This window comes from Canis lupus, chromosome 7 (genome assembly GCF_048164855.1).
Source record: "Canis lupus baileyi chromosome 7, mCanLup2.hap1, whole genome shotgun sequence".
Classification (NCBI taxonomy): Eukaryota; Metazoa; Chordata; class Mammalia; order Carnivora; family Canidae; genus Canis; species Canis lupus.
The window spans coordinates 72,143,559-72,169,106 of record NC_132844.1 but is presented as its reverse complement, the minus strand read 5'-3'; the positions used below and the strand labels follow the sequence as shown (position 1 = coordinate 72,169,106).

The 25,548-nt window shown below is 46.0% G+C and overlaps 2 protein-coding genes across 2 annotated transcripts; one reads left to right on the top strand and one right to left on the bottom strand.

Annotated features, from left to right (window-relative positions):
* Positions 1-397: 397 nt before the first annotated feature.
* PPP1R10 (protein phosphatase 1 regulatory subunit 10) lies at positions 398-18,560 on the bottom strand. The gene is made up of 20 exons (XM_072833857.1): positions 18,424-18,560; positions 17,679-18,200; positions 11,565-11,682; positions 10,829-10,915; positions 10,532-10,667; positions 9,961-10,012; positions 7,262-7,339; positions 6,956-7,129; positions 6,643-6,748; positions 6,417-6,529; positions 4,987-5,087; positions 4,597-4,744; positions 4,361-4,519; positions 3,978-4,224; positions 3,728-3,791; positions 3,408-3,602; positions 3,170-3,245; positions 2,844-2,957; positions 1,930-2,685; positions 398-1,654 (listed from the first exon to the last, which is right to left on the bottom strand). The coding sequence occupies exons 3-20, from the start codon at positions 11,669-11,671 to the stop codon at positions 1,545-1,547; spliced, it is 2,823 nt and encodes a 940-aa protein (XP_072689958.1). The 5' UTR covers positions 11,672-11,682; positions 17,679-18,200; positions 18,424-18,560; the 3' UTR covers positions 398-1,544.
* A 403-nt stretch (positions 18,561-18,963) lies between these two features.
* Positions 18,964-25,484, top strand: MRPS18B (mitochondrial ribosomal protein S18B). Its single transcript, XM_072833878.1, has 7 exons — positions 18,964-19,134; positions 20,212-20,320; positions 20,420-20,517; positions 20,645-20,713; positions 22,958-23,024; positions 24,284-24,343; positions 24,914-25,484. The coding sequence occupies exons 1-7, from the start codon at positions 19,057-19,059 to the stop codon at positions 25,204-25,206; spliced, it is 774 nt and encodes a 257-aa protein (XP_072689979.1). The 5' UTR covers positions 18,964-19,056; the 3' UTR covers positions 25,207-25,484.
* Positions 25,485-25,548: the final 64 nt, after the last annotated feature.

The following is a 25,548-nucleotide window of genomic DNA, read 5'->3' as shown; positions in this document are numbered from 1 at the left end:
TCCACTGAGAAAAGGAGCCACTGGTTTTTCCTTCCCCCAGAAACTGCTTCATTTTACCCCTTCCTCCCACTCACTGGAATTCCTTTCCTAAGCGACCCCACAGGGATGGTAGGTTCAACTAGGTGAAGTCAGTGTCCGCTAACACCACCTGCAGCTCCAGCCATCTGAAAAGCTGCTCCCCTAGGTCCCAATGCTGCTCAAAGGATGTCGACCCAAGGGACTTACTCTGTACCTGTGGTTCCTTATATTCAAAATACTTCACTTAATACCCATGCTATCTCACAACAGAACTTCAGCTCCTCAAAGGACTAAAGATTCCATAGAGGTTTGTACTAATGTACTTAAAATAGAGGACAATGGCCGTTCTTGTTTAAACAGAGCCCAAACACACTAGGGGTTAAATAAGCTGCTTCTCTTTCCACTGTTTATTATTAATGTACAAAATATACAAAACCAAAAGAAAAAAAATACTCATCCCTCAAATCCATCATGGCTCTAACACAAGACCCTGCACAAAAGCCAACCAATCCACTGTTTTCATAGAAAACAACTGATGCCAAAACCTCGGAAGGAGAGGGCTGGGGAAGGGTGCGTCAGCTTGCGGCACCCACCCAGGAAGGCACCTGGTGGGACTCAGAGGTGGCTGACAGGGCAAGGGAGCCAGAGGCCTCACACTGACAAGGTTCCAGGTGGGGGGCAAGAGTATGCCAACTCCTGAAGGCAGTGCATGTAGTGTGACTTGTCAGGCCCAGCGTGCCGGGCAAATTGATGAAAAGCTGGTCTCAATGAAGTGTTTTACAAAGTTTCCAGAATGAGCTGCAGGTGAGGGTGGACCACCACCACCAGTCTCACCTATGCCAGCTGCAACTTCCACTGGCTGCAGGACATGAATTGGCCATCACTGGAACTAGCAGACCCATGGTGCAGACTTGGGTGTTCACAGGTTGCAAAGTCTGACTTGAGAAAGGACTCAATGTAAAAAGCCTGTGTCCAGGGAGAAGTGGGGATGATGTATTCCAGAACTCAAATCCAGCCTGATTGAGCCCTCTCAGTGCAGCGGGATATATAATACCCCTTTTTACCATCTCCCCACCCCATGAAGAATAATGAACTTGGCTGGGAGGATTTCATAAGTGCAGCTGATTCCGTATCAGTTGTGTGCGTGTGGAGGACCCACAATAGGAGAGTAGAGGTGTTCTCCAGGATAACCAGCTTTAGGTTCTCAGGCATAAAGGGCAATACTGGAAAGGGGTTTGGGGCTATAGGGCCAATCTCAAAAACTGAAGCCAACCGGGTCTTCTCTTCAGCCATCCAGGGTACAGAATGTATCCAGTCTCTCTCCTCCCCAGACTGGAGGAAAATATGTACATCGATGTGCACCAGTGATCACAAAACCCCCAGAAACCCAAGCAGGTGGGGACTGAGGGGCCGGCTCCTCATCAGCAGGGGACGGGACAGTGGGCCTCACAGAAGCCATAAGAGGGTCGAAGGAGCAAGGCTGCAGTCCATGGGGTGTGGGGCAGGGGGGGCAGAGGAGGCAGTCCCTAGGGCAGGGGGGGCCCATTGACACCCGGGTGGTAGAAGGCACAGTTGTTCTCATAGCGGCAATTGCCCTTCATCATGAAATGTCGGCACACAGGGCGGTTGGACATATCTGTGGGAACGATGGCAGAACAGTTAGAACACGGCTCAGAGGTCAATGCCACCCTTGCCTCCCCACCCCCACCCTGTCCATAGCACCCTGAAAACTAGCGTGCAGGGAGATACGGAATCTTACGGATTTGAGGGAAAGGCAAAGAATAGCAACTGCCAGGCATGCTGAAAATAGGGGGACGTGTCTGTCCTACCACACCCGGGGGGAGTGATGATGCTACCCCAAAACTTAAATGGAACACCAAAAGCCATGCAATGAGCAGGAACCATTCTCACCTCCTCCGTGGCTGTGGCCTCCATCGTGCCCTCGGTGGCCCCCTCCTCCGTGGCCAGGGCCATCATGGCCACGGTGCTCATGAGGTGGTGGCCCTCGATGGTCATGGCCTCGGTGACTAGGGACATCATGAGGCCGGTGGCCATGGGGCCCCCCATGTCCAGGACCTTCATGGGGGCGATGTCCACCACCAGCACCCATTCCTCCACCAGGACCTTCATGGGGGCGATGTCCACTGCCTCCACCCATGCCACTGCCAGGGCCTTCATGAGGACGATGGCCACTGCCACTGCCCATGCCACCACCAGGGCCTTCGTGAGGACGATGTCCCCCACCTCCACCCATGCTACTGCCAGGGCCTTCGTGGGGGCGATGCCCACCACCCATACCACCACCAGGGCCTTCATGAGGACGATGTCCACTGCTGCTGTTCATGCCCCCACCAGGGCCTTCATGTGGACGATGACCACCACCTCCAACCATGCCCCCACCAGGGCCCCCTCGTCCATTTGGAGGTCCTCCTCCAGAGCGACCTCCCCTGGCCCCCCGGAAGGGAGGAGGAGGAGGAGGTGGTTCATTTCCTCCTCGGCCACCACGGCCTCTATGGTATGGTCCAGGACCTGGTCCTGGGCCACCCCGCATTGGGCCACCTCGCATGGGGTCACCTGGGCCATCCCAGAAGGGATCACCCCCTCGTGGAGGGGGTGGGGGACCCAAGAGACGCGGACCCACTGACCCACCAGGGCCTCCATGAGGACCTGTTATGGAAAGAAAGGGAGACCGTATCAGCGACTTGTTACACTCAGGGATGGCCTCTCCCAGCCTAACCTACCTCCCACCTTTTGGTCAATCCTACACTATTACTAAGCCAAAATTAAGCAGATAAACCCATTCCAACCTCTCATTTCCCACCTACCTGGTATAGGTCCTCCAGGTCCAGGGGGGAAGTGCTGCATGGCCTTGGGACCCCCAGGACCTCCTGGTGGGAAACCATTGGCTATTGGACCAGGGCCTAATAATCCATGTGGCACTGTTAATTAAAAAACAAAATATAGTCAGCAAGAGGATTCTAGAAGAGTGGCATGACTTCCTCCTTAGGTATGCCCCTCTGGCCCTCTCAGACCAACTTGTCAGACCAAAGCTCCATCCAGTCTTCCCTCCTAGCAGAAGCAATACCTTTGCTCACCCTGCTCCCCCCACACCAACTCCACAGTAGGCTTCCTCCCTGGCCCTGGTGATTACCGAGCATCTGCTTGATCTTGTCTGAATAGTCTGGTTGCTTTAGCAGTTCCTCTGAGGGATGACTATTTGGGCTACCCTGTGAGGCAAGGTGAATAAAGAGCCAGTCAACAGAATGCAAGGGTAAAAACTAGTAAAGAAAAGAGAGCTAGATGAAGAGGTAAGTGAGAAGACAACTACTGGGGTATACAGAAAGGCAGATTCCAGACAAAGTGGAAAAGAGGAAGGCGGGCTCATATACCATGATGGAGGTGAGGATCTCTTGGACATTGATGCCTCCTCCTCCAGGACCCTGGGGGCTCTTCCCAGCACCCATGCTTCCCATGAGATTGGCCAGGACAGGAGGCAACTTGGAGCCACCTGCTCCATCAGGTGAGCCACCAGCTCCCCCAGGCTCCAGGGTCTCAATATATGGGGTCTCATCCATGGAACATTCCTGCAAGAACAGAACAATCAGGACTAGCTTTGAAAGAATGAAGAGACATTCCATTTGAAACTGAAAAATGCTGAAAGACGTACTAAGATCAATCACAACTCCACCACCACATAGCATATGCTCACCTCATCTAGGGGGATGAGCTTTGGGGGTACAGGTTCATAGGGTTCAGGATCAGGTTCATGAGGACTATTAGGAATGCCACAGGTGATGGGACAAGAAAAAAAAAAAAGATAGTTAAATTATTTATTCAAGCCCTCACATTCCCTAGCCCCCACCCCCTTCTGAATTACCCCAGGGCATGTTCCTCTCAGGAGTCCAAGCACTTAACGTGGACATGGTTCATGCCCAGGGTGTGAACCCGGTTCTGCTCACCTTTCCTTGTTCAGGAAGAGCTCCTGAAGGATTCCTTTCTCCCGCTCAGCCTGGATGTATCGCTCCTGGCTGTTGCTTCCAGGGGTGACAAGAGGTGAGGGCAGAACCAGGGGCCGGGGGCACACCCAGGGCACCTTCTCCTCCATGTTGTCATGGCTCAGACGCCGGGCCGTCTCAAATGCATGTCGGTCTGACAGTATCTCTCGCTTAGCTGCCTCACCAAAGTCCTTGATCTTATTCACATTTACTAGTGGCAAGGAGAGAAAAGAGAAAATATAAGCACCAAACAAGTCCTTTTTAAACTCTCTAGACCCCAAAATAAGTAAATAAATAAAAATAAACTCTCTATACCCATCTACTACACAAGAACCTTGACGGCTCACCTCGTTCAGTTTCATCCAGTTCAAAATAGAAATATTCTCTCAGTTTGCCCTCCTCAGGCCATGTCACCGTCTTCCTCTTCCTGCCTTTCCGGGTCAGCTGGCTGGGATCTCCGGGACTCTCCACGGGCTTTGCATCCAGCGCTCCTGGCTCTAAAGAGGCTGGAAGCAGGAGAGGTATCAGATCCAGGTCGTTCCTTTTAGAAACCCCCCAAACCTGAACCAATTTCTAGACTTACCTGTATCCATGAGCTCTGGGACTTCAACAGGGGGAACTGGGGTTCCTGGGCGATCTGTGTCCATAGCCTCACAAGTTGGTGCTGGTTCTGGGGAAGAAGGTTTGGCCGTGCTCGGTTCTGTGCTCGTTTTCCCTTCAAACGGGCTTGGCTATTGTGAAAGAAAAAGAAGTTAATGAGTTGACACGAAAGCCAAGGTTAAGGTAAGGCAGTTAGTCCAGCATCCTAGACAGGCTCCCCTGCGGATTCAGATGAAGGAAGACTTTGCGTCTCCCACTGCCAGCCCCCCAACCCTCACCCCAGTCCACATCCTGTGGTCCTCCCAACCATTCCTGGGCCCTTCCTTTCACTTTAGATATCCTGTCATTGACATCTACGGCACAGGGCTCATACCTTGGCAGCTGTGGGTGACAACACCTTCTTCTTCTTCTTAATTTTGATGCCTGGAACAGGGGCTGAATTGAGTGCATCCAGGAAGCCCAGGCCCTCCATAGCTACAAGAGGATAAAGCATAAAATGGAACCATCAGACCTCTTTCACAATCCTATTCCTACAAAGTTTGAGCAGGAAATGGGCCAATGGAGACCCTACCCCAACTTAGGACACAGTTAAGTTCAAGGTGGCCAGGATGCATATGCTGGATTCATACAAGAAAAAAAAAATTTTTTTTAATTTTGTTTTTCAGTTTTTTTAAAAAAGACTTTATTTATTCATGAGAGATACAGAGAGAGAGGCAGACGGAGAAGCAGGCCCCATGCAGGGAGCTGACGTGGGACTCGATCCCGGTCTCCAGGATCACACCCTAGGCCGAAGGTGGCATGCTAAACTGCTGGGCCACTGGGGCTGCCCCTGTTTTTAAAAATTCTATAATCAGGATGCTTGGGTGGCTCAGTGGTTGAGCGTCTGCCTTCGGCCCAGGGCGTGATCCTGGAGACCCGGGATGGAGTCCTACATCGGGCTCCCTGCGTGGAGCCTGTTTCTCCCTCTGCCTCTCTTTCTCTTTGTCTCTCATGAATAAATAAATAAAATCTTTAAAATAAAAAAAAGAAATTCTATAACCAACATGGGGGCTTGAACTCATGACCTGGAGATAAAGAGTTGCATGTTCCTCCAACTGAGCCAGCCAGGTGCCCTATTCTTTCTTTTAAAGGCAGGCAACTGGGCAGCCCGGGTGGCACAGCGGTTTAGCACCGCCTGCAGCCTGGGGTGCGATCCTGGAGACCCGGGATCGAGTCCCGCATCGGGCTCCCTGCATGGGGCCTGCTTCTCTCTCTGCCCATGTCTCTGCCTCTCTCTTGCTCTCTCTGAATGAATAAATAAATCTTTAAAATAAATAAATAAATAAATAAATAAATAAATAAATAAATAAATAAATAAAAATAAAGGCAGGCAACTTGGGGTGTCTGGCGGGGCTCATGGGGTTGAGCGTCTGCCTTCAGCTCAGGTCACGATCCCAGGGTCCTGGGATCGAGCCCCACGCATCAGGGGGGCTAAACTAACTAACTAACTAGTAATAAATAATAACTAAATAAAAGCAACTTGAGGCTTTCAGTATTAATTAGAGCTCAGGTGACTTAGGAAAACAACCCTCATGGACAGGACCGACTATCCCGAGACTGGGAGCACCCCGAACCAGTCACCGAATAGCACCCCATTCCCATACCCAAGATTACTTCTAAGTAATCCTATGAAAGAGGAGCTCCAGAGGTGCAAAAATTAAGACAAGCACACAAAACTAAGAAATCCATCTTGTACCACCCCCCCAACTCATTTCCATGGAGTTCTCTCCCAATTCAAAGTGTGTTCCTCTACTTCAGACTCACGCTGTGGTGGGATGATCTTCACTTTGATCTCTTTGGTGGCATTTGGTGTGGTGTTCAGTGGCTTGTATTTCTTCTCTGCAGGGGGAGCACCATCTCCTGGAGCAACTGTGGTGCTGTTGGAAGATGAGCCATCAACATGATCTCTGATGCACCCTAACTTGCCCCCTCTTCCTCCCTCATGTCCACAGACATAACCCACACAGAACCCAGTACACAAGGGCCATACCTCTGACGCTTGAGGGGGATGGGTTTAAGATTGTACTTGTCAGAAACCACCACTGCACTGGCGTTCTTTTTCACAGGCACCAAAGATGGGGTCTCCAGCTCTAGCCCTGAGGGAAGAAACATGCCATTGCGTTGAACTTATTACCACTCTAACTCTTCCTCCCCACTCCAACACTAAATCTTTACCCAGCCCAAACCTCACCTACTAGTCTTCCATCTTCTCTCTTCCCCATGTCATAAATCCACTATTCCACCACAAGACCCTAGGTGTACATCTGCCCACAGACTCTCCCAAGACCAGCCAACCACCCTACCAGTGGAACGAAACTTGGCGTGACTGGGTGCTGTGGTTCGGAGAGACTTGGGCTTCTCTTTCTTCTTCTCTGGGGCCTCCTCAGCCCGGGTCTCAGCCTTCACCTCAGTCAAGGGTCGCTCGGGAGGGGTGGTTCGACTCTTCCCCTCTTCTTTACGTTTTTTCTTATCTTTCTCTGTTGTGAAAAAACAAAGCAGAAAAGGATTTTATTTAAAGAGAAAGACTGTCAAGAGGTGAAGCAGGCTAAAGCCACCGAAGGCCAGTGGGAAAGAAATAAATACAAGGGATAAAAGACTAAGGAGCTTACCAGCAGGCTGGGTACTGCTCTGGGAGCGGATGACAGCCATCCAGTCACTGACAAGGACTGAAGCCAATTTCCGGAGCTCTGCAGGTGAGAGTATAAGGGAAAATCCCTAAGTAACTAAAAATATTATTCTTCCAATAATAGAAAATACAGAGGTTTAAAGATATACTGTGAAAATCTATGTAACAGAAAACGTAGCCCAGAGTTTTAAGGAGAAGATGAGACAGGCTCAAACTCTTGGGAGGCCTGGGTGTCTCAGTGGTTGAGCATCTGCTCAGGTCGTGATCCCGGGCTCCTGGGATCAAGTCCCACATCGGGCTCCCTGTGAAGAGCCTGCTTCTTCCTCTGCCTGTATCTGCCTCTCTGTGTCTTTCATGAATAAATAAAATCTTTATTTTTTTAAGATTTTATTTATTTATTAATGAGAGACACAGAAACAGAGAGAGAGAGAGGGACACAGAGGGAGAAGCAGGCCCCATGCAGGGAGCCTAATGCTGGACTCGATCCCTGGATCTGGGATCACACCCTCAGCTGAAGGCAGATGCTCAACTGCTGAGCCACCCAGGTGTCCCTATTTGATTTTTTTTAAGCCATTATTACTATTGGCATTATAGGAAAAAAGGTGGCCTAGAAAATCTTTTTCTTTTCTTTTCTTTTCTTTTTTTTTAAGATTTTATTTATTCATGAGAGATACAGAAAGAGAGGTAGAGAGAAGCAGGCTCCATGCAGGGAGCCCGATGCGGGACTCGCTCTCAGGACTTTAGGACCATGCTGTGGGCCGAAGGCAGGCGCTAAACTCCTGAGCCACCCAGGGATCCCCTAGAAAATCTTTTATAAGATGAATCTAAGTCAGGCTCCTTGATACTTTGTTTGCCTTTAGGACAACACAATAATACTGTTCTTAGCTGTTTGGACACTTGAACCCTGCCTGCTTTTTCCTTGAGTTTAGTTCTTGTTCTTTTAACACATGGTTAGTGGAAGAGTGTGGACACTGGCTTCATTCTGCTGCTCTATTCATAAGAGAGACACAGAAGCACAGAGAGAGAGAGAGAGAGGGGTGCAGAGACACAGGCAGAGGGAGAAGCAGGCCCATGCAGGGAGCCTGACGTTGGACTCGATCCCGGGTCTCCAGGATCACGCCTTGGGCTGAAGGCAGGCGCCAAACCGCTGAGCCACCCGGGCTGCCTGAATAAATAAAATCTTAAAAAAAAAAAATCAAGGAAATGTAGCAAATAAGTGTAGCGAAGAGCTTATAAAGCAGACCACATTAGAGATGGGGAAGGCAGTGTTTAGAGAAAAAAAGACGGTCAGAGAATTTAAAGGACAAAATGTGTTTCCAAATATACGGAAAAAAAACAAAGACCTTTACAGCTCTTGCTTTTCGTACTTGGCAAATCACATCTCTTATCTATGGCACCTATCCTCTTGCCAGCTTTTCCACTTACAGATTCGTTTAATAATGAGATTATTGAAAACATTAAAACCAAACTTTTCAAATAAATACCCACACAACTAGCAGTTTCTATAATTAAGGCAACACAAACTCCAGTACATCCCTAATACAGGGATATCCTGAACCTTTTTGGACCAATTGATACTATAGTCTAGTCAGACTTTATTAGGAATGTACAAATTTCCAAAGGAAGTACAAAACAATTAAATCTACATTCAAAGGTGGCAATACAATTGAGACAACTGGAAAACAGGGAACAATATACCCAGCAATGAAAAAATAAGAGATGAACAATGATTTAATAGAAAATTCTGTAGTTTTACATTATAAGTTATTAAAGATAATTTGTAATGTCACAAACACAGAAGTGCTCAATATCTGAAAGGACCCAAAACCAAGATTTAATATTACTAAAATAATGGAAGGCTAGAGAATGTTTTTCCACTTAAACACTGTGAGTTAAACTCTTTAACTTGCTAAATGTTCCCAGTGTTTTCTCCTATAGCTAAAGGAACTTCAGATAGGCTCACCCAGGGCTACATGTTCTTTCCACACCAAACTGCCAAAGCCTCCTTCCAAAAGGACCTAGCACGCCATTCCTTTTAGACAAAAAAGCAAGCCTGTATTCTGATGAGGGGATCAGCTCTCCTAGAACACTGCTCACTTGTGGCACACTAGTATCTTGTGCTAGTGGTTTGTACCCTGGGTATAAACCCTTTTCTTCACTGAAGGAGAGGCTGTGACTTTCTGGAGCCAGGCTCTGTCTTCAAGCCAGAACTATATGGCCCTTGCCAAGGGCTCCAAAACCCTTTATCTTAGAAAAAGACAGACTGTTGCTACCAAAGCTGTGATCTACTCCAGGATCCAGGATCTGACCCATGGCCTATAGGAAGGTATTTACTGGTAGAACTATATAGGAAACACACACTGAAGGCCCCAGAATATGCTACGTTTATTTAGAATAACAGAAGAAAATGATGATGACACTCTCTAGGATGACACTATTTTTTCCAAAGAATTTCAAGTGCATAGCTTTCACAACCAAGAGATATCAAGAACCAGCTTCTTGTTAAAAGTATGCTGTCTTGTCTTACATTCAATGGTAGAGAAATGGACAAATCCCATTTGAAATTTTTTTACAAGAAAGAGAAAAGTAAGGTGATGTAGAAAGGAGTGACAGGACAGTTCAAGGATGGGAGTGAGACATGAAGGTAACGAAGTGAAGTGATGAGGAAGGACTGGCCCCTACCTTCATCCTCACTTGACTTGCTCAGCTGCTTCACCAGTTTGGCTGTGTTGTTCTACAAGAAACGGGGAGAAAGGTTAAGTACCAGGAGGAACAGGAGTCCTCTCGGAGCTTACAACTGCACTAACACACAATTTCTTTTTCGTGAAATTTTAAGTAATCTCTACACCCAACATGGGGCTTAAACCCACAACCCCGATATCAAGAGCCACACACTCCACCAACTGGAGTGCCCTGCCTACAATTTAATAGTCCCTAATGGCGACCACCGCTACTATGGTACTTTACCTTTTACAAAACCTTTATAGGTGCAATCGTACTTAATTCTAAAAACAACCAAAGTAGGTAGAAATCATTTTCAACAAGAGATGAGAAAACTGAGGCTCAAATATCTAGAAGCGCCCTAACCATACATCTGTTAAAGGGCTTAAACCAAGCCTTCTGATAGTATACTCCTATTTTTTTCCATCACTCTTCTGCACAGGTCCAAGACTGCAACCACATCAGAGTTGGTGTATTTTATCTGTCAGGCTAAAGCAAAAAGGAGCACTAGTGTTGTACAGACTTAAGGTACCTGCTTGAGATGGTCCACGGTGAGCGGGAGGTGCTGCAGGGTAAGCAGAATTTGCTGCAAGAGGGGAATGTTGTTGGTTGTCTTTGAATAAGTCAGCCAGTTGTTAAGAAGCTTGTAGCCACCAACATCAATAAACCTGCAGGCAAGTAGTAGAATTTGTAATGCCCTTCCTGGGTTTTGGAGTGCCACATCCCACACTCCTACTCCCCTGTCAATGACCTAGGAACCCCATGCCTCACCTCCCCTGCCTTCTAACTACATCTTCCCATCCCAGCCTCCCAGATCCTCCCCACTTACTTGACCAATATTTCTGGTGACTGGGTCTGCAGGAGAATGTTCAAGTAAGTGCATCGACTCACCATCTTTCGTGCTTCCTTCATCAGGCTGTAGGAGGGAAATTAAGCTTAGAAATGGAGCAAGAGCCTCTTCTTTCAGCAGAAGCATCTCTGATCTGTGGGAGTGCCTAAAAATCCCTGATGACTTGGGACTCTGCCAGAGTGGGAAGGTCACACAAGCCTCTCGGGGGATGGGATGGATCCAGAGTCCAATGGAATCCCATGAGAGGATGGAAGACAACTGAGGAGACACTGAAGCCTCTGGGGAGGTGAACATCACTGCTTCTCTAACCCACAGGACACACTTGATTCTGCTTCCCGGTGAAGAATACTAGCACTAACAGCTGTTCATAGTCTGTTCAGGACTGGCTTAGTCTCTTGCCTTCCCCTGGGAGACTGGCAGAGCCCTGAAGGAAACAACAGTTTGGGATGTGGAATGTGACCCAAAACAGAACCAAGAACTGTCACCTGGCTTCCCTGTTCCCTTCCTCTCAAAGTATGACTCCCAAACCCAGACTCTATTATGGCTAGGAACCAAGGGATCACTTCTTCCTATCATTTACTCTAAAATTACTGGATTCCAATCTTATTCTAGAATCTTCCTCTTCCCTCTGAGAACACTCATTCCTGTTCTGCCTTATGTAGTACAACTTACAATATACTCTAACCACAATGAATCCAGAGATAGGCAGACTCACCTGAAGATTTTGGAAATCCCATCCACACTCTTGACTTCCCCATCTCGGTTAAGGAAGCTATCCAGGCCCTTGAGAAGCTCTTTGGGATCTATGGGACCCGAACCCATGATTGAAGTTTCTAAGACAAGGACAAAATAAACCCACAGAATAAATGGCCGGCAAGGACAATCCCACTATACCCTCTAATAAATTCCACTTCTACAGCAGATGAAATTTTGTGACTAATTATTCAATCTATATTCAACTACACTCATCATTTTCTAGGTAAGAAAAAAATCAACACAGACCATCACCACCCCTGGCAAGTTAAGCATGGTGTTAATACAGGACTGAATGGGAAGACTAAAATTAGACTGGAGAACTGGGCAGCACGTATTTCTCTCTCCCTCCCAGTTACATCCTTTCTAGATAGCTGAACTTCACTAAATCGTATGAGAGCTAAGAGTCAAGTTCCTATACTAAAACTCAACAATCCCAGGCTTTTTTGCTCCTTGTTAGGTCCTATTTCCCCTTAGCTGCTGATAAATTTGGCTTGAAAAAAATGGATAGCTTAATAAGAACTGGGCCAATCCTGGACACTTGGGCTATATGCCTTCTAAGATTAGTCAGTTCCTTTTTATCTCACTCTATTAAGAATCATCATCACCTCAAGCGCCAGAACACGCTCTGAGACAATCAGCTAAACTAGTAGGTGATACAAAACCAGAAAACATCCTATTTCCCTCAAGAGAGTTGTGGGTACCTTCCTAGAAATGGAGACAAATGGATTTAAAGGAAATCCTTTATATCCTAAGTCTTGAAATGAACTGCCACTCGTTAACCAGATACGACACACATTTTTATGGTTTCAAAGTTAAGAGGAAGGCTGGTTTGTGATTTCAAAAGCAAAGATGAGAATCTGATCACTACTCCTCTTCAAAACCACACCACTTTCCAAGATCCCCAAAAGAAAGGCTTGATATTAGAAACCATGAAGCCAAAAAGAATAGAAAAAAACTAGAAGCTGAAAAATGCTATTAAATTTTAAGTAGCTACTTTAAACCAGGTTAGAAAAGGAGCTCATTAAAAGCTAAACTGCTGTTATGGGATAAAGTGTGAAGCAATTCTAGTCCAAAACCCAAGCTAATTTAGAATCAATGTGGCTCTGAGTGGGATTCTGAGAACTGAAAGTAATACTTATGTCTGGGATGTAAGACTAACACTGGGTAGAAAGGAGACAAGAAGAAAACAATTTCTTGCCTCCAGCTTAATAGTACAGATAACAGACATGATCCCAGAAGGGTGGGAAAATCTGTGTTTTACAAAGATAACTCTATTTGTGCAGGAAAAAAGACCAAGTTTCTTATAAAATAACAGAGATGTTCTATTTGTTCTCAAATTAAAAACAAAACAAAACAAAACAAAAACCCAAGCCTAATAATCTCAACTTTTAGTCCTCCCAACAACAAGGCCAATAAATTTCTAAATAGAGAAGTCCTAACAACCTAGGAAGCAGCAGGAGCAGGAAGGGGCTGGTTCTTGAGATCATAACCTGCAGGATGAATACAGAGTGAGGAGGTAAGAAATCTGAGTGGTGAGCAAATCTGGGTTAACTGTGCATTGCTGCTGTCCTGGAATTTCCACAAGGGCAGGTAGAACCTGAGGTCAGAGAGAGAAACACTGAAGTAGAATACTATAGATTAGAAGCCCCCGGGCCAAATCCACAGAAGTGTGCAGATTCTTACAGACAGGGAAGGAGAAAAAAGCATTTTTTCCCATGTGGTAAGACAACATAGAGCGACACAGACACCATACCAAGAGATACACAGATACAACAAAGGGATAAAACAGGCTTCCCATCTAGGGGCGACTGGAAAAACAAGGAGTCAATCCAAAGCAGTACATATCATCATCAGCAACCACAATGTATACAATTTGACAAAAAGACTTAAATTAACAACACTTCAAACCAGTACCGCCACTCCCACCCGGCCAAATACTGCTGACCACACTGATTCAAACCCAGAGTGAAGATACACCACCTTCGAGAACATTTTGCATAACCAAGGAGCTAAGCCAATAGGACTGCTACCTCTCCTTCCTTCAGAAACTTTAAAAAAAAAAAAAAAAAAAGGGTCACTTGAGCCGAAATGTTCCTTCACTTAAGAAGGTAGCAGAGAAGAATTAACCATCCCCAGAGACCAATAAGCACAACGCTAAATTCTGTCCAGTGCCTTATGCTAGGAATGGGACCCAGGGACAACTTTTTCATTCCCATTCATAACAGGCAAAAATACTCAGGGAAAGCTAGAACATAAAACAGAAATCTTAAATATTCACTTTCCACTATTACTTTTCCTTTTATGTTTTGGAAATATAATCAACAGAATTAAGTTTCATCTCCTAAGTAGCAATTGTGACAAAATGTAAATGGGTTTTCTCACGGCTTTCCTACAGGCAAATTAGTTTTGAGTCACTTAAAATGAAGGACTCCAAGTGTCTCACAACCAAATTTCCTTAAAGTCAGTACATTCTGAGAGAAGGTACAAGGCACTCAAGTGGAAAGGAATGAAGAGCCTAAAATCCTGGCGCAGGCCTACCTACAGTGGAAAAGGCTAATGAGTTGTCCAGGGAAGGAGGGGCAGTAACCCAAGTGTCAACATTAGTCTTATTTGGAGCCTCAAATGAATGCTTGAGGAAGCTTCCTGGAAGCAAACAATCTAGGGCATACTTTTGTTTTTAAACTCCTTGAAGACAGTACAGAAGGGGCAGGGGGAGGGGAACAATCCCAGCCTTATCTCTACCTAGTCCTAAACTGTGCATTCCTTCTCATCAAGAATTTTCCAGGGGAAAAAAAAAAAAAAAAAAAAGAATTTTCCAGGGAGATGAGCACTACGAGCATAGGCACTGGGGAATCTTCAAATCTTACCAGAGAGAAACTTAAAAGTGACACCCACTCCAGCCTCTGAATTGAGTTTTACTTGAGGGTTATTCAATTAAGAGTGAAAAATATCTAACTTGGCTAGTTATTACCCATCACCAAGAAAAGAACTTAATTGGTTTAGGACAAAACCCCTATGGCAAATCACAGCCCTTTTAAAAACAATCACACTTGTAACACAGAAGGGAATCCAAATTTACCTTAACATAAGTCTTAGCACTCTGGAAATGAAAACGCTTTGTACCTGACCCTAACATTCCCCTTCCTTTTCTTGGTGTTTGAGATATGTCCTTATACCACTTGGTGGACTGAATTAGATCTTTAGGTGATGCACAAGGTCTTACCTCTCCTAAGTCCCTAATCCTCAAATTCATTTTGAAAACCATATCTGCCTTTTAGTAAGGATGTAAAATCACCCTCTCCCCCTCCCCAGCAAAAGATCCAAAATATAACTCTAGTCACAAACTATAAAGATCAGGTTCTCCGAGGTTCTCTGGATAGATGTGGTTTCCCTAGAAGACCCTGTTTCCCCATCTCCCATGTTAAGGAAGATCTTCTTTATTAATACCCTGTTCACTAGAGGTCAGGAACCCCAATGGGTAGACTATTCAGCTCCCAAGGAAGGTATGCTGCAGAGGCACATGGCAAACTGCTTGAAAGATAAAAAATTTGTGGTCAATAGACATGTGAAAGAGTCCCTCCCACCCAATCCAGAAGTCTAAGTACTAATTTGAGAATCTGTACCCAGCAGAAAATTAGCCCTAAAGTCTCAGGTCACCATAGGAGAGCTGTACAAAATGGCTTTCTGATTCTGCCTAGAACTTCCATGCTTCAAAGCAGGACCTTAAAAAATGGAAAGGATATGGAAAATCTGACCAAGATTTGACTTTGAAAAAGTTGGAGGAAGATAGAGAAGGGGCAGGACACCCAATATCACCCTGAGAGCATGGCTTTAAACATGCACCCATTGCTAAAGCACTGCATGAGTTGAAAAATGAAGACGTTATTATTCCACTAACGTTTTAAAGGAATTTCTTTCTAAAGGGAAGGAAAAAAATTAAAAAAAGGTGGTTCTTTGGAAAAAAGAAATGAAGGTTGTGAAATGTAATACCAGAAACGTTTTGCTTACCAGACACCGTAGCTCGCATCCCCCTGCCTTGAGTTTACAACTGCCGCCTCCTTTCCTATTCATTTCTCAATCCTAGTACCAAAGTACAGGAGCTACACAACTGGAGAACGTGACACAGCACTAAACACAAAGAATTTATCCCCAAATCCAGAAGTGGGAATAAGGGTGATTTAAAAGGAAGTCCTGAAGTACCCACCCTCCCCCAGTCTCTATACAAAGCAACCAAAAGCAGGCCCAAGGACTGGCTCCTGGGCATAAATGGCACATTTCAGTGTCATTAGGCCCCATGTCTATTCAAGTCACTTTCCCAAGTCCTCCTACCCCAGTATTCCCCCACCACACAGCACGCTCGCGTGCGCTCTCCCTCACACACACACCCCCCACCAGAAGGCTCCCAGCCTTAAGTATAGTTGGTTTGACTGCTTTTCCACCCCTGGCAACTGAAGCGGGGAAAACCTCCAAGCAGTTGTGATGAGTGAAGGTGGAAATAAAAGCAACAGGCTCAGATTGTTAAATTACAAGAGCTGCCCAGGGGACAACTTCAAGACCTAATTGCTACAAAGCTTTTTCCTTTTAAGATAAAAGAAAAGGTTTCTTCCTGTCTAGCCGCAGCGTGCAGAGGGAGCATCGGCTCAGGGGTGGAGTTTCAAGAGGGTGGAGAGGAAGAAAGCTGATTACATCACCTTTCCAAGCTGCTCCTCCCCCTTGACCAAGTTTCTAGGGCGGCCCTAAGCTCTGGATGGCAAAAGGGGGAGAAAAAACAACAAAGCAGCAGGGACGACGCCATTTTGTAATGGAGAAGAGGAAAACTTAAAAAGCCATCCCGGCTCTGCCGGCAGCCAGTTACATTAAAAAAACACCCCTTTTCAGTAAAATACCCCAAGCCAGCACCCATCCTGAATGGTCTTTGACCTAATTGAAGAGAGTTGTGAAAATAAAACCAATTAAAATATTTAAAAGAACAATTTTCTGCGGGGAAGAACTGAATTTGCAATTGAGGTTCAACCTGCTACCATCGACCACCCCCATCCTCCCTATAAAGGGAAAAGGGGAGGACTTGGACCACTCTCAACAAATAGGATTGAGGTGGGAGGACAAGAGAAAAATGGGCCAAGACACAACCTGCAACGCCGCTTGGAAGACAAAAGGACAAGGAAAGTCGCCATATTGAAGCAGGGAAGAAAAAAATTCCTTTTAACGACACAAATCTTTTAGAAAAGCTAGCATTCAATTGCACTAAATGGCTTTTAAAGTTATACTCCTGAATTCCACATTTCCCAACCTTCCCACCCACCAAAACGTATCAAGTTAAAATGTTAATCATTTTTGCTCTTAAATTACCTATGCAACCTGCAACAATTACAAAACATTCTTTACCTCCCCCATTATCTTGTATGTACTGGCACTAAGATATTTTGTATTGAATTTAGGGTCTTGCAATCTTTATTCCTAGATTGCCACCTATTTTAAGCACACAAATATACCCCAAGCAAATTACATTAAAATTGAGAGGATTTAACAATCATTTAAAAAGTCATAGCCAGCTATTACTTTTCTGCCCATCTCCTTACCCTGCAATCTTTATGTACAGATTGCTTATTAATCTGGCAAATTGAAAGACGCCCTGCTTGTCTCACACACAAAGAAGTGGGACTTCTGAGCCACAAGATCCACCATCTTTTGTATGTGAGCTCATTAACCCTTTTGAAGACTGCTAACAAGAGGAAGTTAACCATTCCTCCTTATAAAAAGCAAACACTTATGGCTTTGGCAGTCTGGAAATTGGCTGGATTACCAAGGGTTAACCGTCAAAATCCTCACTTGCTGGCCCTCCCTCCACCCTTTCCTTGCCTGCAGCCGGGCAGGAAGGTAGGTGGTAGGGGAGAGAACAAGACTGTTTAGACCAAAGGCCCCTTTTTAATGGAGATTAAGTGACCGGCTTGGTCCTTCTCCAGTTCTCTATTTTGTTCTATTGGCTCATTTCTTCCTCTCATTATTTTTGGTTTCACAACGGGAAACGTTGAGTTCTTGTTGCAAGGCTGGTTTTGGAAAATTCGACACTTACTATCCAATTTTTTTGCGACGTCAGCACCTCGGGCTCAGGGGGGGAGGGGGTTAAAATTTTGGAGAAAAAAAACAAAACAACCAACCAGGACCCAAAACTCAATTATTTGGGGGGCCTCATTGGATCAAAAAGTCTCGTAAAAAATTGAAGGCCAACTCAGTATTCATTTTCCCCCCACCCAACTCCATTTAGGGAGGGGGGGTCGTAGAAAAAAAGTTCTGGGTGGATTCAAAAAAGTAAACGCTGGATGAGTGGATTTGGGTGGGTTTGGGAAGGGTGGGTGGTTGATTATTTTTGAAGTTATGTGGTGACGGTCCTTCGGCCACAGATTTCAAGTCCCATGCAGCGTGGGCTGGTGGGGTGGGCAAGACAGGTGGGAAGGGGCAGAAGACACAAGTGGTTGGGCTGGTGGCTGCTGTTTTCCCTTTCCCCCCTCAGGATCCTCTCAAGGGCTTAGATGGTGCTGCGGCTTGTTTCTTTTTTCCTCGTGACCGGCCTGTCTTTCTCCGAGAAAATTCAAACCTGGGATAAAAGGAACACAAGGGAGAAAGATACAATCAACACGGGTTGCTTTAAACACGCACAAGTACCATGATTGTTGTCGTCAAACACCTCCAGGTCCCAACGAGAACACAGCCGCGTTCCATAAGCCATGGTCCTCAAAACAACCCATGCCTAACCCCCTCCCCAGTCCAACAAGCTCAACAATACTTTACCCTCCAACCGACAGGATACCCAAACTTACCTCTAAACGAACCCCAGAATGGCGCCTGTCTGCTCGGGCGGTGTCTTTTATACCCGGACGCCGCCCAACGCGCCCAAACATGCTAGTGAAACGCCCTTGTCGCGAGACATTGTGCGCGAGGCGTGAATTCATTGGCCAACCCGAAAGACAACTCGCTAGCTGATTGGGTAGTCTTCCTTCACCTTCGCTCAGCCCCTTCCCCCTCGGTACTTTCTTCCGCCTCCTTCCTGGCCCCCCCGACAAGCGCGTGACCGGGGAGCCTAGCACCTCCCTTTCCTCTGTTTCCACCACTTCCGTCCTCGAGAACAGTTCTCACCCTGGTTGGTAGAACCGGGCCGGCGCATGCGCAGTGAGAAGATGTCCCTCGAAATCTCCCTCAAAATTGCTTAAAACGCAAGCAGTAAGTATAAGATCTAGAAGTCGTACTGACTGGCTCAGGAAAAACGCAATTTTGAGGCCAAATTCGATTGTGACGCAGTAGAAATTGACTTCTCCACACGGCCCCCCTTTTACGCTTCCGTCCTGACGCAAGTGCGCGGCCGCCTCCCGCACTGCGGGCTCGCCCTCGCCCCTATCCTAGTCAGTGTCTTGGAGCATGCGCAGTCGCCTTTCCGGGATTGGGCGTGCGTCAAGATGGCGGCCTCCGCATTGCGTTCGTGGCTGAGGCCCCTTCCTGGCCTTTCGCCCTTCAGAAGTGCCTACGGAGTTCAGGTAACTCCTTGGAGCACATCTTGTACAACCGCATCTTAGTTATACCTTGTCTAGGGCATCGCTCCTTTGCTGGGAATCCAGGAGCGGAATCTTTCCCAAGTGCTATTATGCCTTGGCTGTCTAGGCAGCAGTGCTCCCACCACCCTTCCCCTTCCCCTTGCTCTCAATACTGTGCGAATTTTTAATCGCCAGACGAGGGAAAAGAGCCTGGTTAGATACCATCCTTTTCCAGCGTACCAACTCGGCTAAAGCACCAGGTGAAGGATTGGGCCTCTTGGTCGTACAGTCAGCTCCTAAGCGTGCATGTGATGTCTAAACTTGTCATTCCCTGGAGTGCCCTTTTTGAGAAACACTAGCTTCTTCCTGCGGAGCGATCCGCGGATAAAGCCAGGATACGTTCTCACGACCTGGGGCCTACTTTCTTAGCTCTCTTTCTCTCACTCAATTACTTTGGGAGGGGGGGGTTCTGTTTTAGTTTTTGTTTTTCTTTTCCCTCTTCTCGGAGTATACATGAGGCCTTTACTTAGTCCTTTAGGTTGAGGTTTTCCCGCAGCCTCAAGTACTCACCACACTGAAGGTTCTTGGTGGGGCCAGGTGAGATAGGAAAACTTGCAAAGTTGGCACTTCCTAAAGTGGGACTGAAGAATGGTGACAGGGGTCACCACGGAATTAATGACAGGCCTGGTGGCTTTAAAGCTAGCGTTAGGACTCAAGTTTGTTCTGGCCTGTGGAATGTTGACCTTCAACTTCTGTAAAGGGGCAATTCAGTGATTCAGGATTGGGTTGAGTTGGAGACTCACCAATGAGCCTCTCCCCACCGGGCATGACTGCTTCCCAGTCATCTATCCTAGTTACCTTCTCACGTTAGGTTCTCCTTCAGGATCCAGAAGACAGAAGAGTGGTTGTTGATGTTACTTCTACCCTAACAAAAATTCTACTTTGTATATATATTGCCTCTATATTCTGTTAATACAATGAGCATGTATTCCTCTTCTCCCTAACATATGGGCAGTGAAACTATCCAGTCCTTTCCTTGAACTCATTTGCTCATTTTTTTTTTTTTTGCCTTCTTTATAGGTTCCCCTCCAGACTCTTTGCACCAAAGGCCCCCCTGAGGAAGATTCTTTGCCCCCAGTTCCCATAAGTCCTTATAAGAATGAACCGTGGAAATATCTGGACTCAGAAGGTACCTCTAAAATGGAAAGGGGAGAATCAAGGGGGTCTGAAATAAACAGAGACACTTCTGCTATCCCTACCAGGAATAATGTGTGGTCTTTCATTTCAGAATACCAGAATCGTTACAGTACTCGCCCTGTCTGGGCTGACTACCGTAGAAACCACAAAGGTGGAATACCCCCACAGCGGACTCGAAAGACATGTATTGTGAGTTTCTGAAGGTGGTACGTGGATGGGATGTGGAGGAGAGTGGAGGCCATAGTGACAGTGGCACCAGCACTTTTTCTCATAGGACTTTGAACATCTTTCACCTTCTAGTTTCTTCTCTCCACAGCGTAGAGATAAAGTTGCTGGGAATCCCTGCCCCATCTGCCGTGATCACAAGCTGCATGTCGACTTTAGGGTAAGGAGAATCTTCTCCAAGATAAGGACTTGGATTCTCTTTGTAGCGCTAGAGAGATTACCACGGGTGTCCCACTACAGTCCATTTGCATTCATTTTCTAGTAGTATGAAAACTTCTTTTCTAGTCTTTTATCTTGTACTGTGGTTCATACTAATAAAGCTTTATGTCTTTTTTTTTTTTTTTATGAGAGACAGAGAGAGACAGACAGACAGACATAGGCAGAGGGAGAAGCAGGCTGCATGCAGGAAGGCCCGATGTGGGACTCGATCCTGGGTCCCCAGAATCATGCCCTGGGCTGAAGGCAGGCATAAACCACTGAGCCACCCAGGGATCCCCAAAAATGTCTATTTCTAATGGGAGAGCAGTACTCAAAGGTTCATTTATATCTTATATCCATCCCAATTTTTAGCAAGTAGTTTGGGCTAGTGTTTTTCTTTTTTCTTTCTTTCTTTCTTTTTTTTTTTTTTTAAAGATTTTTTAAAAATCTTTATTTATTCATTTTTATTTATTTATTTTATTTTATTTTATTTATTCATGAGAGACACAGAGAGAGAGGCAGAGAGACAGAGGGAGAAGCAGGCTCCCCACAGGGAGCGCGATGCAGGACTGGATCCCAGGCCTAGTGTTTTTTGAGGTCGGTTTTGTTGTTTTTTGGGTTTTGTTGTGTTTTGTTTTTTGTTTGGGGTTTTTTGGTCATGTAACTATTTAATGGCATGCCAAGATTTAAGGCTGGAAGGCAGATACATGAAGCAAGATACAGAGTTTAATTGTTTTTCAGAAAGCCTTTATTGCAAGAACAGGACTTGCTCCTTAAAAAGTTCAGAAACTGGGATCCCTGGGTGGCGCAGCGGTTTGGCGCCTGCCTTTGGCCCAGGGCGCGATCCTGGAGACCCGGGATCGAGTCCCACATCGGGCTCCCGGTGCATGGAGCCTGCTTCTCCCTCTGCCTGTGTCTCTGCCTCTCTCTCTCTCTCTCTGTGACTATCATGAATAAATAAATAAAATCTTTAAAAAAAAAAAAAAAAAAAAGTTCAGAAACTGGGACACCTGGGTGGCACAGCGGTTGAGCATCTGCCTTTGGCTCAGGGTGTGATCCCAGGTCTGGGGATCGAGTTCCACATCGGGCTCCCTACCTAGAGCCTGCTTCTCCCTCTACCTATGTCTCTGCTTCTCTCTGTGTGTGTCTCATGAATAAGTAAATATTATCTTCAGGGAAAAAAAGTTCAAAAATAATGGGGAAAATGTTCTGAGCCTGCAGTGAAGGTATTAGAGCAGAAGCTGAATGATTGGTCATTAGGGGAGTTGGAAAGAATTCACAGATCAGTCAGTAGATGGGGGTGTCTGATTGTTCTTAGGTCCCTTCTGACCCCATTGTAAGAGGGTCCTATAGATAGATAACTTCTCAATTTCAACTATGTAGGATTGGTTATAAATATAGAATAGGGGCATCTGGGTGGCTTAGTCAGTTGAGCGTCTGCTCAGGTCCTGAGATTGAGCCTCACCCTGTGCTGGGCATGCCAGGCTCCATGCTCAGTGGAGAGTCTGCTGGAGATTCTCTCCCTCTCCCTCTGCCCCTCCTTCCACTCATTCACTCTCTTTTTCTTTCTCTTTTTAACAAAAGAGAATGTAACTAGTCATATACAGTTTAGAATCAGTTACATGATCAAGGAAGAAAGAATATGAATTGAACAGTGCAAATGACTGCTTGCTCTTCTACTCCACAAGCATATCTACTTTTTTCCATGGGTGTCATCTCCTGTGACTAACCCACTGGCTGAGTCATTCTACATAATTAAAACTATGAAATTGGTCTTAGTAGCATATATGTTACATACAGCATGCTATCATATTCATATTTTAAACGTGCACATTATAACATACTGCTTTTCTTTGGGTGATTTCAGGGATTACCACCTTACTATCCCCAATTTTTTGCATGAAGGGCTGATTTTACAGCTTAACTCCTGCAGAAGGGGATTCTATAGGAGTCTCAGTGACAGAATGTAGGGTGAGCATCGGAAATGGTTGGAAAGCCAAGAAAGAGGAAACGTTTACTACAGTTTTCAGGAATGTGTTCAGCAGAGTGATGGGGCTAAAGCTGGGACACGAAGGAGGGTAGCACCTGGAGAGACAGGCATTTAGGGTGTCCACACACATGTGTAGGGATTGCGCACTTCCAATTTCTCAAGGTCTTGCTGCTCTCCCTACCCTCTCTCATGTTTCCCCACCACTTTCCCCCACAGAACGTGAAGCTCCTGGAACAGTTTGTCTGCGCCCACACAGGTGTCATCTTCCATGCCCCATATACAGGTTAGTCTGTCGATCTTGTCACCACCAGAATAGCTTTTCCTGGAGCACTTCTTATTTATTCATTCATACAACAGGTATCTGGTGGCTCCTACATATGACATAAAAAACGTGAATGAACCTTTTTTTGGAAATCTTGCCTTAATGGGTACATTTACATGTGGATAAAAGGTACAGGCAAGTACCAATGTAACTAAATTATTTAAACATGGCTCTTAAAAGATAAGTGGTGGTAATTATTTCCTTTTGGGTCTCTCTGCTTTTACAAAAGGTTTTCTAGCAAATTGTCTTATAAGTTCTTTTTGCCATCGACAATCCAAGTAGATCTTCCAAAATCTGGAATGGTAATCCTAACAATTTAAGATTACGTCTATTCTTAATGACCCAAATCTGGCCCACTGCCATGTCTGTTTATGTCCATATTGTCTACAACTGCTTGCAGTCTACAATGGCAGAGCTAAGCAGCTGAGACAGAGACTGCGGGGCCTGCAGAGCCTAAAATTTATGTGGCCCCACACAGAAAGATTTTGTCAGCCTCAGCTCTAAAGCAAAGTTAGCTTGCAAAGAGTAATCTGAATCACCATTTGGGGGATGGCAATATGATCAGTGGAGTTTGGTTTGTCAGGGAGTCTTTAAAGATGGGCTTTATATAAAGTCAAGCTATAAAAAGCCTAAGGGGCTATTTTGCTACTCTCAGATCACCTTCTCTAGATTGGGAGCCCTTTCTTCCTTTAGTGAATCATTCTCGGTGGATTGTCCAACCCAAACTTTAATTAATCACACTTGCCTTTTGAATTGTGTTCTGCTCTGTCTTGGAGGCTTTACCATTAAATGGCTTTTCTATGGGATGCCTCGGTGGCTTAGCAGTTTGGCTCCTGCCTTCAGCCCAGGGCGTGATCCTGGAGTCCTGGGATCAAGTCCCACATCAGGCTCCCTGCATGGAGCCTGCTTCTCCGTCTGCCTGTGTCTCTGCCTGCCTCTCTTTTTGTGTCTCATGAATAAAAATCTTTAAAACAATAAATAATTAAATGGCTTTTCTGTAGTGGCTGGACCCCCTTGAAAGTCTCAACCTCAGCTTTCAGAAAGGGGGGGGGGTTCTTCTGATTGGGTAGATGGGGAAACAGGCCCATCAAGGGGTCAGGGAAGTAGGGTTATTAGGTGGAGCAAGATTTCCAAGCACAGCTCTTTATAATCATATAGAAGCAGTTGTATACTCTATCGTGCTTTCTAGAACAAGCACTGAGTTCTCTTTCTCCCTACAGGGGTCTGTATGAAGCAACACAAGAAGTTGACCCAGGCCATCCAGAAAGCCAGAGATCATGGTGAGCGTGAGAATAGACCCAGTGCAGTTTTATTAGCCAAAAAGGTGATTTAGGGCTGAAGGGTAGATACAAATATTTCAACTTGTCTGAGAAGGTGGCACCTACCATGCTCTTCCCAAGAATCTCCTTTCAGCACTCCACTGTCCCTTTTTCTCTCTCATGAGTTTATCTTGTCATTGCCCTGTCCCCTTAATTCTCTTTCCTTTCTCTTCCCTTTTATAAGTATTGGTCCCAGTGCCAGAGATAGATGATAAGAGATCTTTGTATAAATTTCTGGCCCTGGGCTCCATGACACCTTTGCAGAAATTAAGAAAGGAATGGCTCTGCAAGTGCAGATGCAGCTCTGTAGCCTTGATGCAGAGATGCACAGCTTGGCAGACAAGAGCCCCAGCAGTAAGCACATCGGTTGACATTGCTCCCTTGGCCAGTTGCCTTTGTGTACAACATGCATAAATACACCCTCTGGCTCTGACTGGTTCCTCGCTCCCTTTTTATGTCATTTTACTTGTCTTAACCTGACCTAGCCTTCCTTGCTTGCCTCCCTCACTTTCTCTTTTCTTAATCCCCTAGGTCTCCTCAGTTACCACATTCCTCAGGTTGAACCTCGGGACCTTGATTTCAGTACCTCTCACGGAGCTGTGAGTGCTACTCCGCCAGCCCCCACCCTGGTTTCAGGTGACCCCTGGTATCCATGGTACAGTTGGAAACAGCCACCGGAGAGAGAGCTGTCCCGCCTTCGACGGCTCTATCAGGGCCATCTTCGAGAAGAGAGCGGTCCCCCACCTGAGTCAATGCCTGAAGTGCCCCTTAGCAGCCCAACCGAATCTTCCTCCACTGAGGAGAGCCCTCAGAGTGCTCTGTAGGAGCCATAGACCGGGAAGGGATTAAGGGATAGTGCCTAGGAATTACATGATGGGATTTCACTCTCAAGAGTTGTGTCTGTATGTGGCCAATGGCAGGCCCAGGGCCAGAGGAAAGAAATGATTGCTGTTGAAGGGAATAAATGCATCGGAGGCTTAAGGAGGGCAGGACAGATGTGTATGGGAAACCTCAACCCCTATGTATTGTAAATAGGCTAAACATTGTTACTTCCAATGTCTGCTAAACTTGGCTTTTCCACAATAAAGCTGTATTTCCTGTTTCTGGGCTGAGTTTCAGATTAATACCATTTGTGGTGGGGAGGGGATGTGGGTGCTGCTGTGGGG